The 23,673-nt window shown below is 39.3% G+C and overlaps 2 protein-coding genes and 1 long non-coding RNA gene across 7 annotated transcripts in view; 1 reads left to right on the forward strand and 2 right to left on the reverse strand.

The window, feature by feature from the left end:
- Positions 1 to 23: 23 nt before the first annotated feature.
- On the reverse strand, positions 24 to 11,511 carry LOC139110666 (uncharacterized). 3 transcript variants are annotated; one of them, XM_070670597.1, is made up of 12 exons: positions 10,915 to 11,511; positions 10,251 to 10,729; positions 10,035 to 10,153; positions 9,754 to 9,861; positions 7,177 to 8,176; positions 6,446 to 6,736; positions 5,089 to 5,909; positions 4,462 to 4,629; positions 3,929 to 4,169; positions 3,504 to 3,630; positions 3,234 to 3,415; positions 24 to 2,237 (listed from the first exon to the last, which is right to left on the reverse strand). In XM_070670597.1, the coding sequence occupies exons 5-12, from the start codon at positions 8,044 to 8,046 to the stop codon at positions 1,992 to 1,994; spliced, it is 2,946 nt and encodes a 981-aa protein (XP_070526698.1). In that variant the 5' UTR covers positions 8,047 to 8,176; positions 9,754 to 9,861; positions 10,035 to 10,153; positions 10,251 to 10,729; positions 10,915 to 11,511; the 3' UTR covers positions 24 to 1,991. The 3 variants fall into 3 exon arrangements, with proteins under 3 accessions (XP_070526698.1, XP_070526697.1, XP_070526699.1); XM_070670596.1 differs by having other exon boundaries at positions 10,251 to 11,511; XM_070670598.1 differs by lacking the exon at positions 10,035 to 10,153 and having other exon boundaries at positions 10,251 to 11,511.
- A 1,156-nt stretch (positions 11,512 to 12,667) lies between these two features.
- Positions 12,668 to 23,673, forward strand: part of LOC139110602 (uncharacterized) — a 103,657-nt gene continuing 92,651 nt past the window's right edge. Inside the window, exons 1-5 of one of the 2 annotated variants that reach the window (XR_011547018.1) lie at positions 12,668 to 13,496; positions 13,575 to 13,710; positions 13,797 to 13,966; positions 14,130 to 14,400; positions 14,566 to 14,609. This is a non-coding gene — a long non-coding RNA (uncharacterized lncRNA). Of the gene's footprint in view, positions 13,711 to 13,796; positions 13,967 to 14,129; positions 14,401 to 14,565; positions 14,610 to 23,673 lie in introns of both variants that reach the window. The other variant, XR_011547017.1, reaches the window with a different exon arrangement.
- On the reverse strand, positions 15,736 to 23,206 carry LOC139110591 (fatty acyl-CoA reductase 1-like). Of its 2 annotated transcripts, XM_070670438.1 has the most exons (9): positions 23,000 to 23,206; positions 22,658 to 22,906; positions 22,267 to 22,522; positions 21,741 to 21,930; positions 21,384 to 21,626; positions 21,151 to 21,327; positions 20,976 to 21,056; positions 19,799 to 19,933; positions 15,736 to 19,254 (listed from the first exon to the last, which is right to left on the reverse strand). In XM_070670438.1, exons 1-8 carry the CDS (start codon positions 23,204 to 23,206, stop codon positions 19,816 to 19,818), a joined length of 1,521 nt encoding a protein of 506 aa, XP_070526539.1. In that variant the 3' UTR covers positions 15,736 to 19,254; positions 19,799 to 19,815. The 2 variants fall into 2 exon arrangements, with proteins under 2 accessions (XP_070526539.1, XP_070526538.1); XM_070670437.1 differs by having other exon boundaries at positions 15,736 to 19,933.

The raw sequence follows: 23,673 nt of genomic DNA on the forward strand, positions 1-23,673 counted from the left end.
TTTGGTAAATATATTCCGGTAGCCGGAGTTCAGCAATAATTTATTTAATGTATTCCGGTAGTTGGAGTCCAAGGTTTGGCACGCTCGCTAACATTATAATACAGTCGGCAGTCTGACAATACCAGAGCGCTTGTGTTGGACAATGCGAATGCGCTTAAAAAAAAATGCAGTTAGTTCGCCAGAAAGTACCTGAGAACTATCAATAAGTTGCGATATTAACAAGTCCATGTTAGTTAAAAATTGCCTGACAATTGTTGAGTTCGAAGTTCAGTGATATATTGCACGCGAAGAACTAATAATAATAAAAATTAAGTTTGTAGCTAGCCTTGCATTTAATTTGCTATCGTCACTGCAATATATTAGTGAATAAGAACTCCATTAGGATACGCTGCACGAAGCGATTCGGTGGAATTAAACAGCAGATTACAACACCGTTCGCGGTGTGGAAAAGGCGGGAATACCACAGGCGGCGCACACCATTTGTCGTACAGTATAAAAATGTATTTGCGATTTACATATATGCTAATGTAGCACACTTTTATCGACGTTACGCCCAACGAAACTCGTGCACTCACGCATACACACGCGTCGCACGCACCGCACACTTCCGTTCGCAGAGTCATAGCGTGATGACGTTACGGTGCCAGCTTTTCGATTCGTAGAACAATTAGGAAGTACACCTACATACGCAGTAAGAAAACTAACGGCGCAATTTATTCCCTCTTATCTTACAAGAATATTAACGATTGTTCCACGTAACGACTTTGCGGCCATCTGACTTAGCTCTTCACTTTTCTTAATACCCGTTTTCTGATTAAAAACGGCAAACCGTGCAATACAATGGAGAAAATAGAAGGAAAATTCTCGGCGAGAAGTTTCTTTCCAGAAAACTGTTTTCAGTGATAAACGAGATACTGGGAAGATAATGAGGAACTCACTTCGCGGAATAAGCTATGAAGTAAAATCCAGACACACGTACATATACAAACGTTTGGTGTCAAAAACTAATACGTATTTAAACTAACAATATAGTATCAGTAAATGATTTGTACACGTTAATCGAAGAAAGACACGGTAAACATTAAAATAAAAAGTTTTGCTTCGCTAGCGGTGCGATTTAGTAAAACTTTGAGCAACAGAATAGAGTGCTACACGTCGAAACTGTAAATCAAAAGAATACAAGTTGACATTACTCAATTAATAATTAATAAGAGAAAGGGAAATATTACTAGATAAGTAAAATGGATTAAAATTTGATACAATTAATTCTATGTTGTAAAAAGCACTTAGCTTGAAGTATTAGAAATATCCGCTTCTGTTAATTTTATATTAATGGAGTGCAACGGTTACGCAATTATATATTTTAAGACGATGATAATATTTTTCTTACTAAATTAATAAAATATATATTATATTATCGTGATATCTCGAGACATTTTGCGCTTCGTAAATTCAGCGTTGAATGCGTTTGATCTTAGTCTCTTTTTATATTCAAATTATATTATGCATATGACTAAGTTGCAACTAGAATAGTAAATATCATTTTGAAAATAACGAGGAAACATAGCTTTAAATACATATATACGTGTAACATGTATATCTTTCATTTCTTCCGTTTGAAGAATATAAATGGTCTCATATTTAGTCCTTATAAAGCAGATTACGTTCGCGTCCAAGATTAAATAAACGACGCAAGTACAAGAACGTTTTAACGTAAATCACGATTCTTTACGTTCACGTTATCGATTCGCAGTTCCGAGACTACAGTTTCCTCGGTAATTTCACTCAATGAATAATGTTGTATGTATTGTCGATATTTCTTTTTCGGCTTGAATTACAGTCTTAAAGGTTCACTCGTGACAAACGTCGCGAATCCTCTTGCAGCAGTTTACGAAATGGAGCGGAAAGCGCCGTGAAATCCAGGTGCGTGTTCCGCAAAAATCAGTCTTATGTAGAGTTCGCTAACGAGCTCATTTTCGTATTTTTCATCATTACGGTTTCTTGTAAAATATCCTCTTAATGGCCTCCTTCCTTTCCGGAGACACAAGCGCTAGTGGCGTCTTTCCTTGCCGGTTCTGTATGTTCGTTTGCCCTCCGGCTTGTATTAAAAGCCGACAGACTTCCTTCTGTTTTTCCAGGTTCACGGTATTCGAAACTGCCGCGGCCATGTGCAGCGGCGTATTGTACATGTAGTTGAGCTCGTTCACGACATTCGAAGGTGTTTTACCCAGCAATATCTGCGAAAATGCAAGAAAAGGTAATTTGCATGGAAATGGAAATTTACATTATTCTTGAATTCGAGTTCTAAAACAAGGTCTGCGTTGAAATTAACAATTAATTTTATTGACTTAACGTTTTGAAATACTGTAATATTTTATATTTCAGAAAAACTGTGTCAATTGTAGAAGAGAGAAGTTTTCCTTATAACATTTTATTACGATTAAACTATTTTTAGGGATAAAATATGAGATAGTAGTTCGGCGAATATTACAGTTCTTTTCAAGAAAGAAACGCTTATCGCGAGTGTTATGCAATATAAATACGGTAGGGAATATAAACGCGTCAAATGTACGAAATTGATTTTTTTATTAACGCCTAACGTAACACTTATTTTGTCATCTATAATCAAGCTTGATAATATTATTTACTGCGTGTCGAAGGTTATCACGTAGAACTGCGGATGAATGAAAGTGAATGGATCAACCATTTCTTGTTTTAACTATTTGCTGTGTATAAACGTTTATGATTGGTTGAATCTTTCTACCGGCTTTATCTAAGTCAGACATAAAAAAATACAGATAAAAAGCAACTTATTTTACAAGTATGTACAACACTTTAATCGAGTTAAGTTGGTTATCAACGTGTTTCAAAAGACGCTCATTGTATTCTATTTCAAGGTCGAATACAGAATTAAATGTTCTTTAAAATTAATCAAAGAATTGTAATTCACTTACAAATTGACTTATACACGTTGGAATTAATTTCGTAGTTTTTCAAGATTGAACATTTAACATTCAGCAATTATGTCATCAAAACAGTTAATTTTTTCTTTTCTCTTATTTGCCAGAATATTGTAAGATTTCTCTTATTGATAGTTTCAAATTCAAGAAATTTTTGCAGAACGTATGAATTTCATTATGTCCACCGTGGAATAAATTTACTTTTGCAAGCATAATTTGACGACTTTGCGATAAACTGACGCGCGAAGCCGGGAAATCCCTCGAGTGATTTACCTTCACAAGTGCAGGATCGCAGTTCAATGTGGCTGCCATATGCAGAGCTGTGTCGCCACACTTGATCTCTTTAACCTTGGTATTTGCGCCGTTCTCCAAGAGAAGACATGTCGTGGCCAAGGATTTGATGCCTCGCCTCGCTGGATCGTGCGACTCGACCGCAACGTGAAGAGCGGTTCTCCCTGAAACGCACGCACGTTAATTTTCACTATTTCCTCGTTTCGAATTTCGAATCTCCGTGCAAATTAATCTTGCGTCTGTATAACTAACCGTCGTAATTGCACCTCGATAAGTCGAATACGGGATTTCCCTGTGGCGTCTTCAACGCCAGCAGCTCCGCCAGAACTTCACCGTGGGAGTCGCCGCGTGCCGCGACCGAGTGTATCAGCGTGTCGCCCTGAAATAGCAAAACAATTACAAATTTCATAATGGTAAAATGTTCGTTTAACCATATAACAATTATCTTTCTTTTTTTTTATCACCAATTAATAATTATATACAATTAACCGCCTAATTGTAACAAGTTATTTTTATTACTTTAATTATTTTAATAAAATTAAAATAAAAAAGAAAGATAATTTTTCGAAGTATTGGAATTATGTCCAATTGAAATACAAACGAACAACCAGATCTACATCAGAGCGGACTAACCGCATGAAATACACGATTTCCACGTAATAACGGTGAAAACTCACGCGCATGTGATATAATCTTTGGTTGATGTTGATTCCTTTTTGTAGCATCGCGGCGGCCAAATATCCGGCGACATAAGGCATTTCCGGGCAGTTCATCGCGGCCAAGTATAAAGCGTCCTCGTTGCGATTGTTCACCATTGACAAAGCGCCCGGCAAATTGCCCAATCTCTCGACCAGCGGCGCCAAGTAAGCCTTCTTCCTCGTCAATTCTTCCGGGCTGCCGACCAGGCACATCAAGGGCCTGTTACATCAAATAAGTCACACTTTATTGCGCAGGAATTAATTACTTATAAAAAGAAAATTCAGGAAAAAGTAGTATTACTTTCGCATTACTCCTTTCTGTTCACTTCTTAAAAAAAAGTCAAATATTAATTAGCTTGTATTATTCCAACTGTAACATCAGAAAACGATTTGGCGGTGTCAGTCAGTGTAGCACTTAGTTAAATGCCTCACGATATACGCTTTTTTTTTTCTTTTTTTTTTTCCTATGCGCTGTATTCGTTTTACATGTCAAGTGGAATCGCTTTACTTACGTATCGCCATCCTCATCCGTGGCTGCCAGTTCCTCCACGGACTTCTTTAGCAGATTACTCATGGCTCTTTCCACTTCCTTAGGATGCAAGCCTTCCTTTAGCCTCTCGCTCGCTCTTACGGACGGTAAGTTTAACGAAGGCCACGGCATTATGCCTCGATTCGAGTTCCTGCCGTAGCAAATCGGGTCGTTAACCACATTTCTTATCACGCATTTATTCAAGCGCTGCAACGATTATTTTAACACGAGCAGCATTGTAAAAGCGATAATAATCCATATTCCTTAATTAATTCAAAAGTAATATTACTCGCATGAATTAAAATTATATTAAGAAATTAAACGTTTCGAAGAAACCTGTCTAGCTGCGACGTGCATAAATATGTGATTACGACTTATAATTACACTCGTATTTCAATCGTATTTACTAATCGCCCGAAGGTAGTATATGAACATACCATTGAAAACTTAAACGGTTAATTTACGGCAATGCTTCTCGTTATTACTCGTCTCATTGCGATATCTGCTATGAAATTTAATTGCATAACTTTATGGAAATAAAGAACACGTGTTTTTTTTTTCTTGCAAATAACACCGCAATTACAATACGCTGCAACTTCGTCAAGCTCACCTCTGTGGGCGACTGGGCACGAACGAGGAGACCATCGTTGGTATCTGATAGTCACCGGGTACGAACATTGGCGGCTGGTCGTCGTATCTCTTCTCTCCGTCGGCGGCGTGGAACAGCGGATACTTCTCTTGCGAAGCGTACAAGTCCTTACACGTTTTCGCGGACGTTTCGTCGGTCAGTCTGATCTCCTGCAGGGGGCTGACGTTGTGCTGCGGCACGATGTTCACTTGATTATCGGTCTTCGGCTCGAAATACTTGGGCTCCATGTCAGTCGCTAGTCCGTTCGCTGTACGGTTTACGAATGCGCACCCACCGGTGTTCCTCTTGCTTGCGTAAACCGACACGAGGCTAGCGTCGATGGCCAGACCTGGATCGGAAGGGTTGATCTGGATGGAGCTGGCAATGGGAATGCCCAAACAGGTCTCCAGCTTTTCGTTTCGCATACCGTTCTCGGGTGGCTCGCGCGGCGCAGAATTCAGATCGTTTCCTAACGTTCGCATGGGCACGCAACGGTCGTTGTAGGTCGACGAGAAGCAAGCGGCGTTCGACCCAACTTGTGGTCCCTTCAGCGCCTGCTTGTCGTCCTCCTTTATGACCTCGTCCACGAGCTGCAGCAGCGTGCAGTCGATGGTGTCACTGCTGTTGACGATCGTCCCCGAAGAATCGTAGATGCCTTTCCAGCCGGATAACGATTCTCCAAGCTCCTCTTCGGTTTGATAATTCAGAGACGTCTGGTAGTTTGACGGACTGGACACGTCACTGTAGGAGCTGGGCGAGGGCGAAGACGACAACGGTTGCGACACCCGATACTTCAATACAACCTGCAAAAGACGTCGTTAAATCAAACACGCTGCCAGGTCTTTTACATTTATAATCAGTTTTAAGCATTTTGATTTCTCGTTGTGAATAAATTAATAGACGAGCACGCGACAAAAAAATTCACACATACCGAACGTAATTTAGATTCATTAATTTAGACATTGAATAATTTAAACAAATTGATATAACAGATAAAGAAGTCGCGCACGTAACGTCAAAAGCGAGTAATCTATTCAACGCGTAACAGTATTGTTTACAAAAGTGTACAGTCACGGCTTACTCAGCCTGAAGATAAATCAGGCAAGCTGCTATCGCGATCAACTGCAGAGGAATAGACAAATCGGCGTACCGTACTGCATAATTTGCCTCTGTATTTAATCTGCAGTTCCAAGCAATCTTCATGCGGGCGCAATAGCACATTTTTAAAGTGCGCTCGCGTAAGACTCGTGAGCGGCTGGTTTCGCCAGGCGGGATTCATGAAGCGAAGCGCTACTTATGCACGCTCCTCATGCATTTATGCAGATTATCGCGGGCTTACCTGCGGCGAGCCGAGCGGGCTGCCAATAATGTTGACGTGCATCTGCGGTGACTCCAAGTTTGCGGCGGAGCCCGGCGACTGGGCGCGACTCGACGCCCGACTGTTCGACCTCGAGACAACGTAGTTGTAGCTGCTCGCCGGGGAATCGGACCAGGTTTTCGCGCTCGGCGACGGGATCGAGTGACTGCCGGCGTCTGAGAGCACCGCAGGCTGAAAACCGTCACGCGACAGGATGTCCATCAAGGACTCCTCCGCCGGATCGTCGACGACTATGGAGGGAAGCGCCGCGGTCTGAAATCAGATTAAATCCTTCCGTGCAGACTTTTTTGCGTCGCATTGCTTCTCGGATAGTTTCGGTCGTCGACACGCCCGCGACCTTTCCTTTATTACCTCGGCAATTATGTCATCGTTAATAATACACGTACGGAAGTTTATTTTTTGTTTTTAATTAATTTTGCCGTTAGTGCATGTGCAGAAAAAGAATTTGTTCTGCCTGATAAAATTGCAAATAATTAAAATGAGATTAATGCTAAATGACGTTCAATATGTAACGTTTAAAAAAATTTTTTTTATCGCTATTCACGCTCATTTTCAATAACAATTGCAAAAAAAAAAAAAAAAATAGATTAGTAAAATTGCAAAATATTTTTATTCGAACATAGCGGTTTGTTCTTTTCTACTCTCTTTTTGAAACTTTTACGCAAGTTTATATATAATTTGAGAAAACTTACATCGTTACCGAGACCTGCGTTACAGAAGACACCGTTGTTATTTTCTCCGGTCCAACTGGGATCCATCGGGAGACCCAGCGCTCCAACCGACGCCTGATTTCGGCTCGAATCCGATAGCAGTTCCAAGCAGGGATTCAGTTTCTCGCTGTAGTCCTTGTTTTTTAGAATCTGCTCAGCGGTCTTGTCGTAATCCACTGCGTAGGCGACGTCCATGCTATCGTTCGCGCGCGACAGCCAGCTTACCATCGAATACGGATGCCCACGAGGAGGCTGAAAGTCTGGCTTGATCGGTCCTCGTAGTCTCAAATTTGAGTCGGAGCTTTCGTCTTCTTGTTCCGCCTGTTCAGTTTCCGACTCGCCGTCCGGAGAACTATTATCGCAGGTAGAGTGACGCTCCTCATCAAATGTGTCGTTGCGTATGTTAAGCGGCAGGCAACTCCTCTCGTTATCTTCAGCCGAGATGTTACTCTCGTTATTATTTATATCTTCGTTGTCCGCGTGACAGATTTGTGACTTACAATTCATTCGATACTTTATATTGTCCACTTTTTCGCTGCTACGGCACGTCCTGCCGATGTTCTCATCTTCGTCGACATTTTTGCCGTCGCACGCAAGCTGCAAGTTCTCGATCTTTTCAATTATGTCTTCGTATTTGATGACTTTCTCAGGAAAATCCTCGTCGAGATCAAAGTTATTCTCCGCGTCTGTGCTTGAACGGCAGGACATGTCCGGACTGAGAGACATGTCTTCGGACGCGGTTGATCCGCAATCCTCGTCTAGAGAGCTTACGGACGAACAGTTTGAAATCGAGTCGCGCTGCAGCCCCCAAGTCTCGATTTGAATAGATGCGACTTGACCGGAATTAGCCATGGTGCGTCGCCTGAGCTTTTCGTAATCTTACGTTATATAAGCAAGTATTCGAAAAGAAATTAAAATCTTCACGCATGTGTTTCTTCACGCATCAATAACGTTATTCGATCTCGAGAACTTCGTTCCAAATCTGTAAAATAAATAATAACAGAAAAGTAAATTTTATAAAATAATCGCAATAAACTTAACAGTTTTTAATACTCATATAAAATATTATTTAATATTAAATATAATGTGGGTAATATAAGTCCTTTAAAATTGTTTAGAACAATAAGTATTATATTTTTGATGTATTAAATTTAATCACTACCGGAAAGTTTACTGGACGAGTGCACTGTTATCAACGAAATGCTATTTGCCTTTTATTGTTGTGCGTACTTCATTGTTATACATGTAACATTCAGGAATATGATTAATTTTCTCGTTGACAATTTTATCAATCGTCAGTTACGTTAAAATAAATGTATACATATTAATTACATGTTGCTCAAAACAAAAAAACCAAAGTAAAAAAAAAAACCGGCGAGCACTTGCATAAACCTTTCTCGGAAAACGAGAACCAGGTCAAGAAGTCTTCTCACTTCAATTAATAATAATGGTTGCTGATAAAAGTATGGAAAATTTTGCAGCACATTGCAAAGAACAAGCATATTCGAAGTTGAGGCCGTCAAATAAAGTTCGTGATAACCTACGTTCCCAAGATAATAAAAATGATATTATCGTCATGTAATAATCGATTTCCATGACATGGGTTATGCCACTTATTATTATATACAAACTAAAACTCTGATTTCGTTGAGCTGCAACTGAAGTTTAATTAGGCCATTGAATTAATTTTACTTTGAACAAAAATCAAAATCTATCAACTACACTAGCCGAAATAAAATATTCGGAGAACGTATACATAAATTCACAATATTAAAAAAAAGAATTTACATCCAACTTTCGTGATTTATCCTGAATAATATTTTTAACTAAATTTTTACTTTTCACAGAAAAACGCAGAATAAAATTGAACGTACTCGTAAATAATAATTAAATTAGTATAAAGTAGAAAACAATATTGTAACAAAATATGAGCGAATTATATACATTTTCGAAACGTTTGAAATATTAATATTCGTACTTAGATGTATCTCGTATTTTCAATGAATTACTTCTTCCGCAACTGTTTTTTTTTTTCTTTTTTGTTCATGATTCGTAACTCTGAACGAATGTGCGATCGCCGGAGGGCATCTTAAGAGGCGCAATTTAAAAGCAATTAAACAATTTAGGAAATTGATACGGTTCCGAGTAATCGGGCTAATTTAATATGTTGGGACGAGCTCCGCTCGTGGACACGCGACCATCACCTACACGGCTTGCATATATCAGACTCTCGCACGATCACGCGTAATAAATGATACTTTTGTCGTAAAAACTCAACAAAGCGTTTATCGCGAGAGAAACAACGCTGAGCCTAAATATATGTGCGTGTGTGTATTTTCTTCTCATTAGCAGCTTCGAAGTAATACGATAGGCGATGAAGTGTTTTCTAAGAATTAAACTTCAAAGACGTAAATAGATAAGAAACTATTATTTCTGGCTATCTGTTGTCTCAAAAAAAAGCTGCGGGCAGACAATTTACCGTAAATTGCATGTAAATTATATGCCGTGTACATATTTTTGTTATTCTATTTAAAGTGAAGAGAGAAAAAAGCAACTTACTGCAATGATGTTTTTAATCGTAGTCAAGTGGAAGTTAATTAAGGTTCTCTGACAATTTGCATCGAACAGGATTTTCTTAATGATCACGCCACACCGTCGCTGTAGGCGCTAAACAAATAAATATTTATCATTATGACAAAACTGCTTTACGGAAGTTATATTATTCGTGTATGTGGGGCACGACATTCTTGCGCAATCTTACGTGTGCGAAAGTAAAGAATGAATCGGTTATTTTTGACAATATTTCAGGAAAAACATTTCGTAAGACTTCTGAACGTTACCTCTCGTATAAACGTAGACGTTTCGCTTCCAATAATTATTCTTTCTTTACTACAAAAGAACAAATCAAAATTCTTCTCTCGTTCCCTTTCTTTTAGATATTATTACAAGGCTGATATTCCTATTAAAAATATAATGAGAGAATTAAAATGTAAATAAATATAATCGTTGGGACAAAATTACCTATACGATAATTATATTATCAGATAATTAATTACCTCGGGCGTTTTCTTAAAATCCACTCGTTTTGCAAACAGCGGCAGACCGCTTTCACGGATTCGTCTTGACACTCGCTCCCGAAGTCACCGTGCAAGTTGCGGGTCGACGTAACAGCGTGTCAGGAAAAAAAAAAAAAAGAAGAACAGCATTTCACATAACCTTCATTCGTAAAGGTGCTCAGAGTGGCTCACGGCCGCTTTTGCGTCGATCCCGAATCGATCGCCTCCACGATCTTATCGGCCCCGATATTCGAGGCTTCACGTCGTTTCCATATCTCCGCTTCCTCGTTGCACGTCCCTCCCGCCTGAACTATTCCTCGCCTTAGATTTTTGTTTTTACTTTCACTGCTCGGTATCTCGGTGCGCGAACACTTCCGCGTGCGGGCTGAGTCCGGCAGGATTTATCCCGGGGAGAAAAAGTAGGACGAAGTAACCTCGGTCTCGTCAACAATCTTTCCGAGTTATGTCAGCGGTCTGGCCTGAAAGCACGCGCGAACACTTCAATTCGGTTTTCTCTCAGCGGCAGCGACTGCGAATGAATCGTTGTAGCGCGATAATAATAAATGACTAGTCTCAAGCGAGATCTCGGCGAGAGGAAGAGAGAAAGAGACTCGTTTGCGATTCTGCGAACGATCCAGCCTCTCGCATACACGCACATACGCACCAACGTGGCTGAAACACACCCGCGTGCCCCGATCCAGAGTCAGTCAGATCATGCGTGTCGGTGAACGTCGCCAACGACCTTCGGCGCTACGTCGGCTTCAATATCGAGCGAACACTCGCGGGATCCTTATCTGCGGCCGCGACTTTTGTCGGGCCAGCAGCGTGGCATTGTACCGTCACAGTAGCAGCAGCGCCGTCAACGCCAGGCGGTATCTTCGCGGACTCTTTTTTTTTTTTCTCTCTCTCCGTCTTCCCCCCCTCGCTCGCCCTGTCTCTCTCACTCTTCTTCTTTCTTCTTCTTCTATTTTTTTTTTCCGCGCTCGACACACGCCGAGGAAACCGCTGATTCTTTTTCTGGGATTTCCGCACGCCCGTTCTCTAACGTATGCGTCTATTCTAATCGCGGGCGTATTTTCCGGCGCGCGCCGGCACGCCGAAACCGCAGCGGCGCGGGATTTCTCGAGGTTTGCGAAAGACAAGAACGGCTCACCCTTCTCTCGTGCTTCACGCGCGCGGCTTGCTCGTCGCGCGGGCCGGCGATCCTCGAGGACGTGTGCCCGATCCGGTGCGATACGCGCGCACGACTGCGGCTGACCGTTTCGAGTGGACGCGTGCCGACGACCCGTACCAGCGCAACGCAACTCGACGCGCGTCGCGACGCGGTGCGTGTCATCGTTTTCTCGCGAGCTTCAGTCAACGCAGCTACTCGCGAGCGCGGCTCGAGGGCGCGACGCTCGCGGCGCGTGTACTCCGCAAATTTTTGAGACGCCGCGAGAAATGCTCTACGCAAGTTTTACAGCTCAGGTATCGAAGCGGTATCGAGTCGACGATAAATCCTTATCGTGCTCAGACTATTCTTTTATCAAGTTTTCGGGCGTTACGTAATATCGAACTGGTAAACTCGTCAAATAAATGTGTGTACATATGCGTGCTTGCATGTTCTTTTTTTTTTTAAGCGTATCGAGAATGCTTCGAATGTCACTGACACGTCTTCGTTAGAAATTACTGGAGACTTTGATGTTATTTTATTGCTATTTTATTGCGGCGAAAATTGATTATCGAAACTTTTTAGTTACTGCCATTATTATTGCGCCTTTTCTTAAGCCAGTACTCATAGTCAGTTTTCATATCTAATTTTGTCTTAAGTACAGTCTTATTTCGCTTTTAATTAATCACGGAGCCGCTTTATCGTCTTAAAAAATTGTAGAAACTGTAAATACCGATTTTAGTTAATTATTGATGTGTCTTTTAATTTCAGTTGCAAGTAATTAGACATTACAAAACGCGCGTTGTTTAAGCCCATATTTATAATTAATTCTGTGATTGGTTGAAAACCAATTAAGACTACTTAAGGCTAAATTAAATATAAGAATTGACTATGAATACCGGCCTTGCTCTTGATTCTTTTACGTTAATAAAATAACAAGATCGTATTACTGTAATAATTTTCTGTACAATTTATTGTAACAATAAATTAAATTACATCATAGTGGTTTTGGAACGCTAGTGACGGAACGCGCAGGTGCAAGGTGTGCGCACAGGTAGTAGCTAGTTCCGCTGCGCATCTGTCCCTTTCCTGTACGGATAGCCGAGGACGGAAGACGTGTGGAGGGACGCTCCCTTTGAATCGGACGAATATCGCAAATCTGCTGGCCAGGACGACGCAATTCACTGTTATTTCTCTTCTCCCATCGATCATCCTTCCGCAGAGAGTCATCCGCAACCATCCTTTTGCTTCTAAATAAGTATTTTCTCATTTATATATATTTATGATATTCACCTTTTTTTGTGGTTCACAAAATGGCGATATACCGTGCGGGCTCGCAATCGGAATATACGTATCGAGTATTGAATGTAATATTTGAAGTCGTTTCGTGCATCGTGTTGCGAGCACGAGGTGCGTAGCAGGCGAGAGGGTGTGTTATGGGTAAAAAGTGTGTAGCGGGCGAGTCGAGTAAAGGTCAGTCGTACTGACGACGAACGTGCTAGCGTAATGTAAAGTACGTCGCACTGGAATTCGAGCACGAGGTGCGTAGCAGGCGAGAGGGTGTGTTATGGGTAAAAAGTGTGTAGCGGGCGAGTCGAGTAGAGGTCAGTCGCACTGACGACGAACGTGCTAGCGTAATGTAAAGTATGTCGCACTGGTAATTCGAGCACGAGGTGCGTAGCAGGCGAGAGGGTGTGTTACGGGTAAAAAGTGCGTAGCGAGCGAGTCAAGTAGAAGTCAGTCGCACGGGCGGCGTAGATGCTGGCGCAATATAAAACATTTCTCATTAGAATTCGAGCACGAGGTGCGTAGCAGGCGAGAGGGTGTGTTACGGGTAAAAGGTGCGTAGCGAGCGAGTCAAGTAGAAGTCAGTCGCACGGGCGGCGTAGATGCTGGCGCAATATAAAACATTTCTCATTAGAATTCGAGCACGAGGTGCGTAGCAGGCGAGAGGGTGTGTTACGGATAAAAAGTGCGTAGCGAGCGAGTCAAGTAGAAGTCAGTCGCACGGGCGGCGTATGTGCTAACGCGATATAAAGTATTTCGCACTGGAATTCGAGCACGAGGTGCGTAGCAAGCGAGAGAGTAAGTTACGGGTAAGAATTGCGTAGCGAGCGAGTCAAGTAGAGCTCAATGTCGAGAATATATACTAACGAAATCTTTTTTTGTTTCAGGAGGACCAATGTACTTTCGTCAAAGGAAAATCAACTCTACAACTCAGACATTGTAAGAGCTGAAGAACCATCGCACTTTCCTCGAAGGATCTACACGCATGGAGTATTTGTAAAGCGAGTGCTTCGCACAGATCAGGTATAATTACTTAAACCTTTATTTAAACAACATATTTCATTAATATTGTAAGAATGCTAATCAAATACATTTTTTTTCTGTTACAGATTAAGATCCAGAGGAGGATCAACTATCTATCAATTCTATCTATCATCAAAGGAAGATCTATCATCAAAGGAAGATCTATCATCAAGGAAGATCAGCCCGACATCCCAAGGATTCTGAGAGGAGGAGCAGGCCTCGGATAGGCATCAGGCTCAGGCAGAGCAACCACAGGGTAAGCTTCATTAATTTTTTACAAATTACTAGCTCATCTAAATTACAATTAATTTTATTTTTTATTATTTAATAAAAATATTAATTAGAATCGCGTACACATTTTTTTTTCCAAACAGTGAATATTTAGAGATATTTAAAATTTAATTTTTTATTTGTTACAGATTACCGTAGCTGAATAATTGTGCCGTTCGCCGAAATTAGTAAATACGAACCGTAGCCGGTTCGTCGGCCGTATCGGGAGTGCCGCAAGTAATCGGCGTGTGACTTTGCTTTACGAATATTACATAATCGCGTTTGTAGATTCACCCGGTCGCGATTTTCGCGAATGTCTTCGCGAGTTTCCAGTGCGCGGAGGGATGGCTCGACACGTCCCAGCTGAGAGGAGGATCCAGGCCTAGGAAAGGCATCAGGCATCGGCGGAGCAACCCCAGGGTAAGAATCAGTTAAAAAAAAAAATTACGAGCTCAGTTATTTTGATATTTCATAACTTTATTTTTTATTTTCTAATAAAAAAATTAATTAAAATCGCGCTACATTTTTTCTCTAAAAAAATGAACAGAAATCTCTACAATTTAATTTTCTTTTTATTTGTTACAGATCATCGTAGCTGAATTATTAACTCCGCTGCTGCGCATCGACCGGTGAGTCGCATGGTTTTTTTATAATTCCGGTGATGGGATCTGAAGAAATTGTACGAACAGTACAATTACATAACAATTGTAATATTATATTAAATAATCAAATATATAAAAACTTAAAATAATATTTGTAATAAATCAATTCGCGTAATTCGTGTACTAAATTAACTAACGCGTTACTTCGAAACGTATAATAATACATTATATATTTATTAGTAATGATCACAACTATTTAAATAAATTATAATTATTTAAATTTAAATAACATTAATCGCTATTTATCTGCAATATAAATTAGGAAATGTCCCACGCGAGTTTATTATTAAATTAGATAATACGAAATAATATCCCGTTATTTAATAAACATAATTCAGATATTTAGATAATATCGCACGAATATCCGGCGGATGTCTACGTCGTGTAAAAGTCGATTGAGAAATTCGTCGGGCTAAACAAATCGAAAAATCATTGCGCGCACAATGTTATCGCCGCGTAAATTACAAAACATTCCGCGAAAAGTATTTTTTAATTGCGCAGATAACCAAATCTGTGTCAGATCTCGTAAGTGCACGACAGCAAACGGAACGAACGTCATAAAAAAAAATGCAATAGCAGACGAATCGAAGCCAGTTATAATCTTCTGTTTCGCAATTAAAATAACGTTCTTCTTTCGAACAATTTCTTTCGATTTCTCTATAACTGGTATCAGTAGATTCTGCTGGCAAAACACAAGTTTAGGGCAAATAATATTTATTGCGATGTTCGAACAAATTTGCTAATTTATTGTCACTCTGCAACAGTTTGTTTATTGAACACCGATAAAGAATATAGTTAGATATCGAACGTTAGGTCTACTTTGGGTGGGTTACATATCTTTAATGGCGTGATAAAAAGGAAAGAGAAAAAAAAGCCTAATCTCGCGTTCTTCGACGAGCTATGAATGATTACTCCGAAATGAGCTAATCTAGAAGTACCGTACTTTACCCAATACTGAAAAAAAGTAGTGAAGTTCGAATTGATTAATGAACGTGGTTCAAGAAGTTCAACGGACGCGAGAGCGAAACTTCGTCGATAAATATCGAGAAAGTAAGTCGCGTTACTAAAAAAATAACACTGATAATACCGTTAAGTTAATAATAAAGTCAACAAAATAAGCGTGTTGTATATCAGTTAATTATTTCACGAGGCTTATGAAATCTCAAAGTACACGCGGCGTGGAAATTCCAAGTTGCGAAAGAAGGTGGAATAAAAGTAAAAGAAAAAAAGAAATAGAAAAAAATATTAAAAAAACGTAATTGGTCTTTGGAATATTAAACTTCGTTTTGTTGCAAAAATTAATTAATTTCCGTACGCGCGTAATGCTACGGTCATGGATTAAAGTCATCATTCAAGCGCATGTGTTGTCGATGATGTCACCGTCATTCGCGTTCTTCGCACACGCTTGCTCGCGTATTCTATTGTGCTTCTCACCATCCCAAGCCCGTTAAACACACATACATTTCCCTCGGAGCGTACTATGCGTCGTAGTAACGTGCATTAAATTCTTCGCACATCACCGTGCTTTATCTCCGGTTTGCGCCGGTTTTTATTTTTAGCGCTGGATTTCTGCGCAGCTAACGAGCCATCTATTTGCTCTCTATTTTAACGGCTTCAGACTTCCCTCGCGTTCGCGAATTATTTATAGCAGCTCGCAGTAAAGAATCTACGGTCTTTTTATCCACATCGCAGATGTTATAATTCGGAGTCACGTAGTTACGTAAATTAAGAAAAAAAAACTAGATACGAAGAAACGTTTACTACTGCGCAAAGAATGAGTTGCAGTATGTATGTTAAAGCCGCCGAAAGATATTAATGATACCAATATATTCTCAAAGACACGCGCGTGCACACATACAAAATAATGTATAGACATATATATATATATATATATATATATATATACATATATATTTGCACTGATATTGTAGAAAAATTAAGAGGCACGGTCGTGTCTCGTGTCACGCGCAATAACATAGATACGATAGGAAAAACGCTGATACGTACAGTATATATACAATGATAATCAAAAATTGTTTACTCGGTCTTATAATTAAAGTACACCAAAAATATGAAATAATCGAAAAATACATCGTAAAAATAAGACGTTTATTTAACAAATATCTAAAGCAAAACATATGTATATATAGGCCTCCTACTAGGCTTCGACGTAATTAGTTGTAAAAATAACTGTTGATATTAACATAATGAGGTACGGAAGGAAATAATACAATTCTGTCCCTATTAAAATTCTGCAGACAAAACACGCGCTGATAGTTTACGCTATTATTTTTAATCTTCACCTTCGATTTGCATGACCGTAGGATTCGGGAATTTGGTTTCGCTTCTCGCGTGCATAGAGACAGGCATTATCTCGGTTTTTTTCTGATTACCGGCCGATATCGCGTATCTCTGAAGAGCTCGCGTTTATTGGGTGCGTTGACCAACATTTTGTTCGAGTCGGCATCAAACGCGGTGCATCTGTTCTGTAATAAATATAAAGCGGAGTCCAAGAGACGGCGATGACGCGATCCCTTTCGTTTTTTTTTTTTTAATTTTTCGATTCAGCGCGGTGGTTTATTTTCAAACACCGTTCGCTAGCAATCGCCACTGTTAACTTTATTCTTTAATCAATTCCGTTTACGTAAAATTAATTTTATATGCGTATTCTCTATCGACGACTCGCTAAATTAACGATCCGTCCCGCTCGTTCGCAGAATCCATTTCAATAGCGCCGCGAGACGAATGCATCGTTCGCTGTTGCTCTTTTCATTTCGATCCACCTTCGCTTCTCTCGCGGCTCGCATCATCGCGGAACCACTTCCGAGGAAGGCCGTCCGGTTTGATTTGCGTTCGGAGATCGTAAGACGTCCGCAAACCAAATTAGTCACATTTTTTTTTTTTTTTTTATTTTCTCTCGCTTGGCTAGCCGACGATTGTTATCGACGCTAAATAAACGCAAGCAAGATAGCGCTCACGAACAGAACTGCCAATGTCACGGACTAGCGATAATGAATAGTCATTTATTCGAAATGAGATTTAGAAAATAATTATACGTATCGATAAGCATGTTAATTATTGAGCTAGACGTGCTCGGAACAATTACGATAAAAATACGATAAATATGCAGTAGACGAGCAGATCATAATACAATCCCTCGAATAAAGAAATATTGCAGGCGCGATTAATATTAAACTATTACCTTAATCAAGTCAGAGCGCTTTACGTGAATATTATTTTAATCTACTTTCCTTATGTTAGTTAAACAATTTCTGCTTTATACATATTTCAAAAATATTTCTTGTCATCGAATGCTACTTTGTCGGTGTAAAAGAATTTACAAAAGCGAAGCAGAACGGTAACAAAGATCGGAAGATACGTAACGGAGAAAGAACGCGTGTCAGACCTGAAGCCGTTCGTTCATGCACAATTTCGTGAGACGCGCGGGCGATAAGAATATCTTTTTCGTTGCGTAAATGAGGTCATCAAACGGGGAACGTTTACAAGCGCCGAGACGCTCGAGCCGCTGGGGACATTCGAACCGGATAACACCTTCGTTTCGTACGATTGTAGATCGCCCTGGGATCTCGGGTCCCAAATGTTGGGTGAGCAGAGCGGCGGAATCCGCGTAAATCGCTCGTATTAAAATATTCTTTTGTGCAACAGCTTTATTCCTACGAAAGAAAAAAATTTTTTAATGCACGCCGCGTTACATTTACGTCATTATGCAACGTTTGGGGAACGTTTATAAGCGCCGAGACGTTCGAGCCGCTGGGGACATTCGAACCGGATAACATTTTCGTTTCGTACGATTGTAGATCGCCCTGGGATCTCGGGTCCCAAATGTTGGGTGAGCAGAGCGGCGGAATCCGCGTAAATCGCTCGTATTAAAATATTCTTTTGTGCAACAGCTTTATTCCTACGAAAGAAAAAAATTTTTTAATGCACGCCGCGTTACATTTACGTCATTATGCAACGTTTGGGGAACGTTTATAAGCGCCGAGACGTTCGAGCCGCTGGGGACATTCGAACCGGATAACATTTTCGTTTCGTACGATTGTAGATCGCCCTGGGATCTCGGGTCCCAAATGTTGGGTGAGCAGAGCGGCGGAATCCGCGTAAATCGCTCGTATTAAAATATTCTTTTGCGCAACAGCTTTATTCCTACGAAAGAAAAACTTTTTAATGCACGCCGCGTTACATTTACGTCATTATGCAACGTTTGGGGAACGTTTATAAGCGCCGAGACGTTCGAGCCGCTGGGGACATTCGAACCGGATAACATTTTCGTTTCGTACGATTGTAGATCGCCCTGGGATCTCGGGTCCCAAATGTTGGGTGAGCAGAGCGGCGGAATCCGCGTAAATCGCTCGTATTAAAATATTCTTTTGCGCAACAGCTTTATTCCTACGAAAGAAAAAAAATTTTAAATGCACGCCGCGCTGTATTTGCGTCAATATGCAACGTTTGCGGAATAGCTGACCGAACGCGCGTAAATGTGTCTCCGCGCACGTCCGCACATCGCGAAATCTGTAATTACGATTGCAGTTTTCCTTGCGAAACGTTTATCTTCCACCTGCACTCGTGACGTAGGCCCCAGTCCCAATCCGACCTGTTAACAGGTTTACGTGCGTCATAATTTAATTTTTATTGTTAGATAATCGAACGGAGCTTTTGTGCGAGCTCTAACGCAAATAGGTGTTATTTAAAAAATTTTTACGAAGATCGTCTTTATCTCGTTTGGACGTTAGAACGTTAGAATGTCGGACGAAGATCCGTACATATGTTTAACTTGGTTTTTATCTCGTGTTCTCGTGAAGTTGTAATACCTTTTTTTTTTTTTTTTTTTTTCTTTAATATATTGCAACAGGGAAAAAAACATAGACGCGATAAAATAAGCATTTGAATCTATCTGTATGTTACTTAATGCACAGAAAATATAATTGGGGCTAATCTACTGAAGTGAATTGTCGAAATATCGTGTTGTACATACGTCTGAAGTGTTCTACATAAAATCTTGTAATTCTTACAAGAAAGAACTATAATAGAAAAAAAAAAAAAAGAAACCTTTTAGTTTCCATTAAATAAAATTTTTTCTTACACTTTTTAAATTGCATATAAGTATGTAATGCACTTTATGAATAATTTTAACGTACCTCTTATGAAACATTATTTAATAAGCAAAAGACAAGAATATATCCATAATATAAGACAAGACATTCCTACGATAAAGTATCCACAGAACAATCGCAGCGAATATTACTCGGACTATCGTATCCAGCCTTTTCATTCTGAAACATTAAAGACATCGATACATTCCAGTCGCTTTAGATTAGTATTTAAATGATAAAAAATTGTGTAGGAAGTAAACAACTAGTCTCGGCGTTGCAAATTAAAAATCGTTGTATAACACGCATGATTCACATAAATCGAGAAACAAATCATGAGGCATTTCCACGAGGAATATCGGCAGGAATTCCACGAACTTCGGAAATCCTAAATAGAGGAAAAGGTCAAGATAAGCACTTCCTGAGGCCGAAAGTATCATTATACCGATTACGCAAATTATCGTTAGTTGACGCTAGTTCCTCGTTGTGTTTTACAAGGAAAACCGACGGAATACTTAATAATTTCTGATTCAAAACTGCGATAATAGGTGCGCGACGCCGCGATCGAAGCCGATAAGAATTGTCACGTAAATAGTTTCGTCGTCGCCGTTTTACTGAAACTTTGAAGTATGCGATGCAACAGCGTCATGGTATTCGCAAGTAACTTTAGATCACCTTGCCGGAGAAGGCAATCCACTATCCGCACGTAACTAATAACATTTTAATGCAGTCGTTATTTATAGTTCTTCGGATTATATGGGAATCAGGCGTTTAATGCACATCCCGATAAATCGCGTCTACGTATATGCAAATGCCGGATTGCGTAAATGCAAAGCGATTTAAATATTTTCTCTCTGGCTCGATAGCGTAGACATTTAAGAAATTCTATTGCCTCTCCAAGAATTCAGTAAATATTTAGATTTAATTGAACTGTAATTATGAACCTTCTAAACGTGGTTCAGCTGGCGCAAATCGCGAAAGCTTTCATTGGTCGCCGTGTATTTTCACGTTATCGACCTAATTTCCAGTTGACAACGTCGCGATCGACTAAACAACGCGGCGTAACTTCGTAACGTCGCACAGTGCAGTCTTTAACTTCTCGTCTGATTATTAATTTACATATTATCTCGAGGAATATTTGGTGACGCGAAAAACAGATTCGATAGTAAAAGAAAGTGTAATTTCGCAGTAAGATTCCATTTCCTGCTTTTAAAATGCACCTTACCTATTATAATGGCGTTTAGATGCTTCTAATTCATCCATGCTCTCGTTCAGTAAGTAAAGTTTAGCACCGATAATACCATCCCTGAAATTAAATACAATATTATTTAAATAACTTGAGCCTTTTTATTTTTTTTTTTTAATTAATTTAAGTTAATGCATTAAGCACATAAACCTACTTAAAATATTGCACTACGTCCACATCTTTATAAGGGTATCCAAAGTCTTTCTGATTTTCCGCGCTGAGATTGTCCAGCATAGTTATCATATTTTGATTACGAAATGTCCATTGATTTAACAAAAAATACGACAAGGCTCTGTTCGACACGTAGACTTTCCTTTGCAGTCTGACTAGCCTAAAAATATTACATTCTTTATCGCACGATCTTCGAGCATTACGGATAATTCTTACATTGGCTGTACGCCGAACAGCTTCATAATTTCGTCTAAGAACATCGCCGGTATAATGTGCAATATTAATACCAACGAGTAATAAACGAAATAATTTTTCGTTATCGTCGTTCGCGGTTTCCAGACTACATTGTTTAACGGGATTTCCTTCACGATGTCGAGCCCTATTTCGACGATGGTTTTCACGTCCATGCATTTCATTAGACTCGACGAGCAGTGACAGACGTCGGTAATTTTATCCTTCCTAAAACGTTAACGCACTGTGCATTTCGAAGTAAATTAAATACTGCACTTTGACTAGCATTTTAGATACAGTCGAGGGTAACATTATTATTTTTTATTAAGGTGCTAAACTTACCTGATTCCACGTTTCCAAGCAATGAGTATCATGGCTTTAATAGTTACATCTACCGGTACATAATCTGAATTAATGTTAGGATCAGACCATAGAACGCGCAATATGCCTTTGCCTCCACCTATTAGCATGCCAACAGGTCCGTTGAAATTATCAATCCAACCGGGCATAGGATCATACGTTGTTGATATAACTAAAAAGGAAAAAAAAATATTAATATTATTGGAAACATATAAAAATGATTATAAACGTAAAAGAATCTTCTTTAATTTTTAATTCAATTTTTATTAAAAAAACAAAATGTAATATAATACATTTTTAAGCTTCTTTTAAGTTAAACTTCTTTTCAAAATATTTTACAAGTACTTATATTTTCTTTTATAAATATATTTGAATTTATATTCTGAATGAATTTGAACGGGAGAAACGAAAGAAAAATGTACAATGTTAAACCAGGAAAATTGATAAACGTAAAAATAAGCGTGCACAAGTAAATGTAAATAACGATTGAAACGCATAGCATACGTGCCTATTGAGGGCCTTATGATTGCACAAGGCAATGACTCGGAATAATCACTTATCACTTGTTCGGCCAATCGTTTGGTAAACGTATACGTGTTTGGCATATTTTCCAAGTACTTCGTCGTTAATATTCTCAGAACATGCTCGTCAACGCGTTCGGCGACTTCGATAGCTTTTTTCCAATCAAACTTCGATGGATAAAGAACCTCGTCCACGACGAGCTTATCAGTTTGCGTATAAGTCGAACTAACGTGCAAAAGAACCTTAAATCATTCGTGCAAATTAGTATAATAGTTATAAAAAAAATTTATAACTATTTTATTTTATTTTATTTTTTTTTTTATTAAAAATATTATACGAAAAAATTGGATTTTCCAAAGAAAATAACGCAGACTTGCCACTAGATTCTTCATTTCGCTAGCTAAAATACATATATCGCGGGTTGATCTAGTGTTATTGAAAATAGCATCTTTCAATCCTTCGTCGAACCGAACACTTGCTGCGACGTGGAATATAATTGACACTCTATCGATCAACATTTCGCGATCGGACGGCAGCAGGCCTAAATTTTCTTTAGCGACGTATCCAGTTACGGGAACGATTTTATCGAACGCAGACGGTTGCCTGCTCCGTAGTAAATCGAACAGCTGAATAACATTAATAATTGTTAGCGCTTAGAAAATTATTACAACTTTACGCGTGCGTAACATGCGTTGATATTTGCTTTCTGCTGATCTTACCTTATTACTTAATATTTTGTTCAATCTGTCGTTTACACTTAATCCCTTTTTCGGTCTTATCAATACAAATATTTCTCTCACGTCGGGACACGATCGTAAAAGCTTTTCGATAAGAGCCTTGCCCAAAAAACCAGTGCCGCCGGTTATAAAAATCGAGCGATTAGCGTAAAAAGCCGGAACGTATACATTTTCATTTTTGGTCTCCATGTTTAAAACGTTGACGTGAAAATTAATAGAGCATGAAAAAAAAAAAAAGAATAATGTGCACAATTACAACCGAGGTAATGAAAAGAGATGCGAGTGACTATCCAAAAAAAAGCAAAAAAAAAAAGTGATAGGTTAAATTGATAAATAAAATTAATTCAAATTTGATTTGCGAGGCACGAAATCTAAAAATCACAGGCACTTCGGCACGCAGTGACAACGCGAATGAGTCTAACGGCGAAATTAAAATCAGGAAATGAAGTAAGAATCTAGTGATAATGGTATTCCTGAAAGTTCAGAGAGCAAGATCTTCCATATTAATGTATTGATTTGTATTGCAAATTATTTTAGGTCTGTTTAAAAATAATTACGTAATTAATAATTACAAGTTTTGTCTTAGATTAAACCGTAAAAGCGTATACATATATTATTAATGTATACCGTGTTTTACTTTTGCAAGCAAATTACGT

Source organism: Cardiocondyla obscurior, linkage group LG21 (genome assembly GCF_019399895.1).
Source record: "Cardiocondyla obscurior isolate alpha-2009 linkage group LG21, Cobs3.1, whole genome shotgun sequence".
In the NCBI taxonomy this organism is placed as follows: Eukaryota; Metazoa; Arthropoda; class Insecta; order Hymenoptera; family Formicidae; genus Cardiocondyla; species Cardiocondyla obscurior.

Bases quoted from the DNA above. Each gene is read 5' to 3' on its own strand.
- LOC139110666 (XM_070670597.1), bottom strand. From the start codon at position 8,046: ATGGCTAATTCCGGTCAAGTCGCATCTATTCAAATCGAGACTTGGGGG. The intron at 4,630-5,088 runs GTGAGCTTGACG...TTGCTACGGCAG, and splicing joins GTGCCCAGTCGCCCACAGAG to GAACTCGAATCGAGGCATAA. The intron at 3,631-3,928 runs GTGAGTTTTCAC...TTGCTATTTCAG, and splicing joins AAAGATTATATCACATGCGC to GGCGACACGCTGATACACTC.
- LOC139110591 (XM_070670438.1), bottom strand. From the start codon at position 23,206: ATGGAGACCAAAAATGAAAATGTATACGTTCCGGCTTTTTACGCTAAT. The intron at 22,523-22,657 runs GCAAGTCTGCGT...GAATGATTTAAG, and splicing joins GCGAAATGAAGAATCTAGTG to GTTCTTTTGCACGTTAGTTC. The intron at 19,934-20,975 runs GTAAGGTGCATT...TTAATGTTTCAG, and splicing joins TCTAAACGCCATTATAATAG to AATGAAAAGGCTGGATACGA.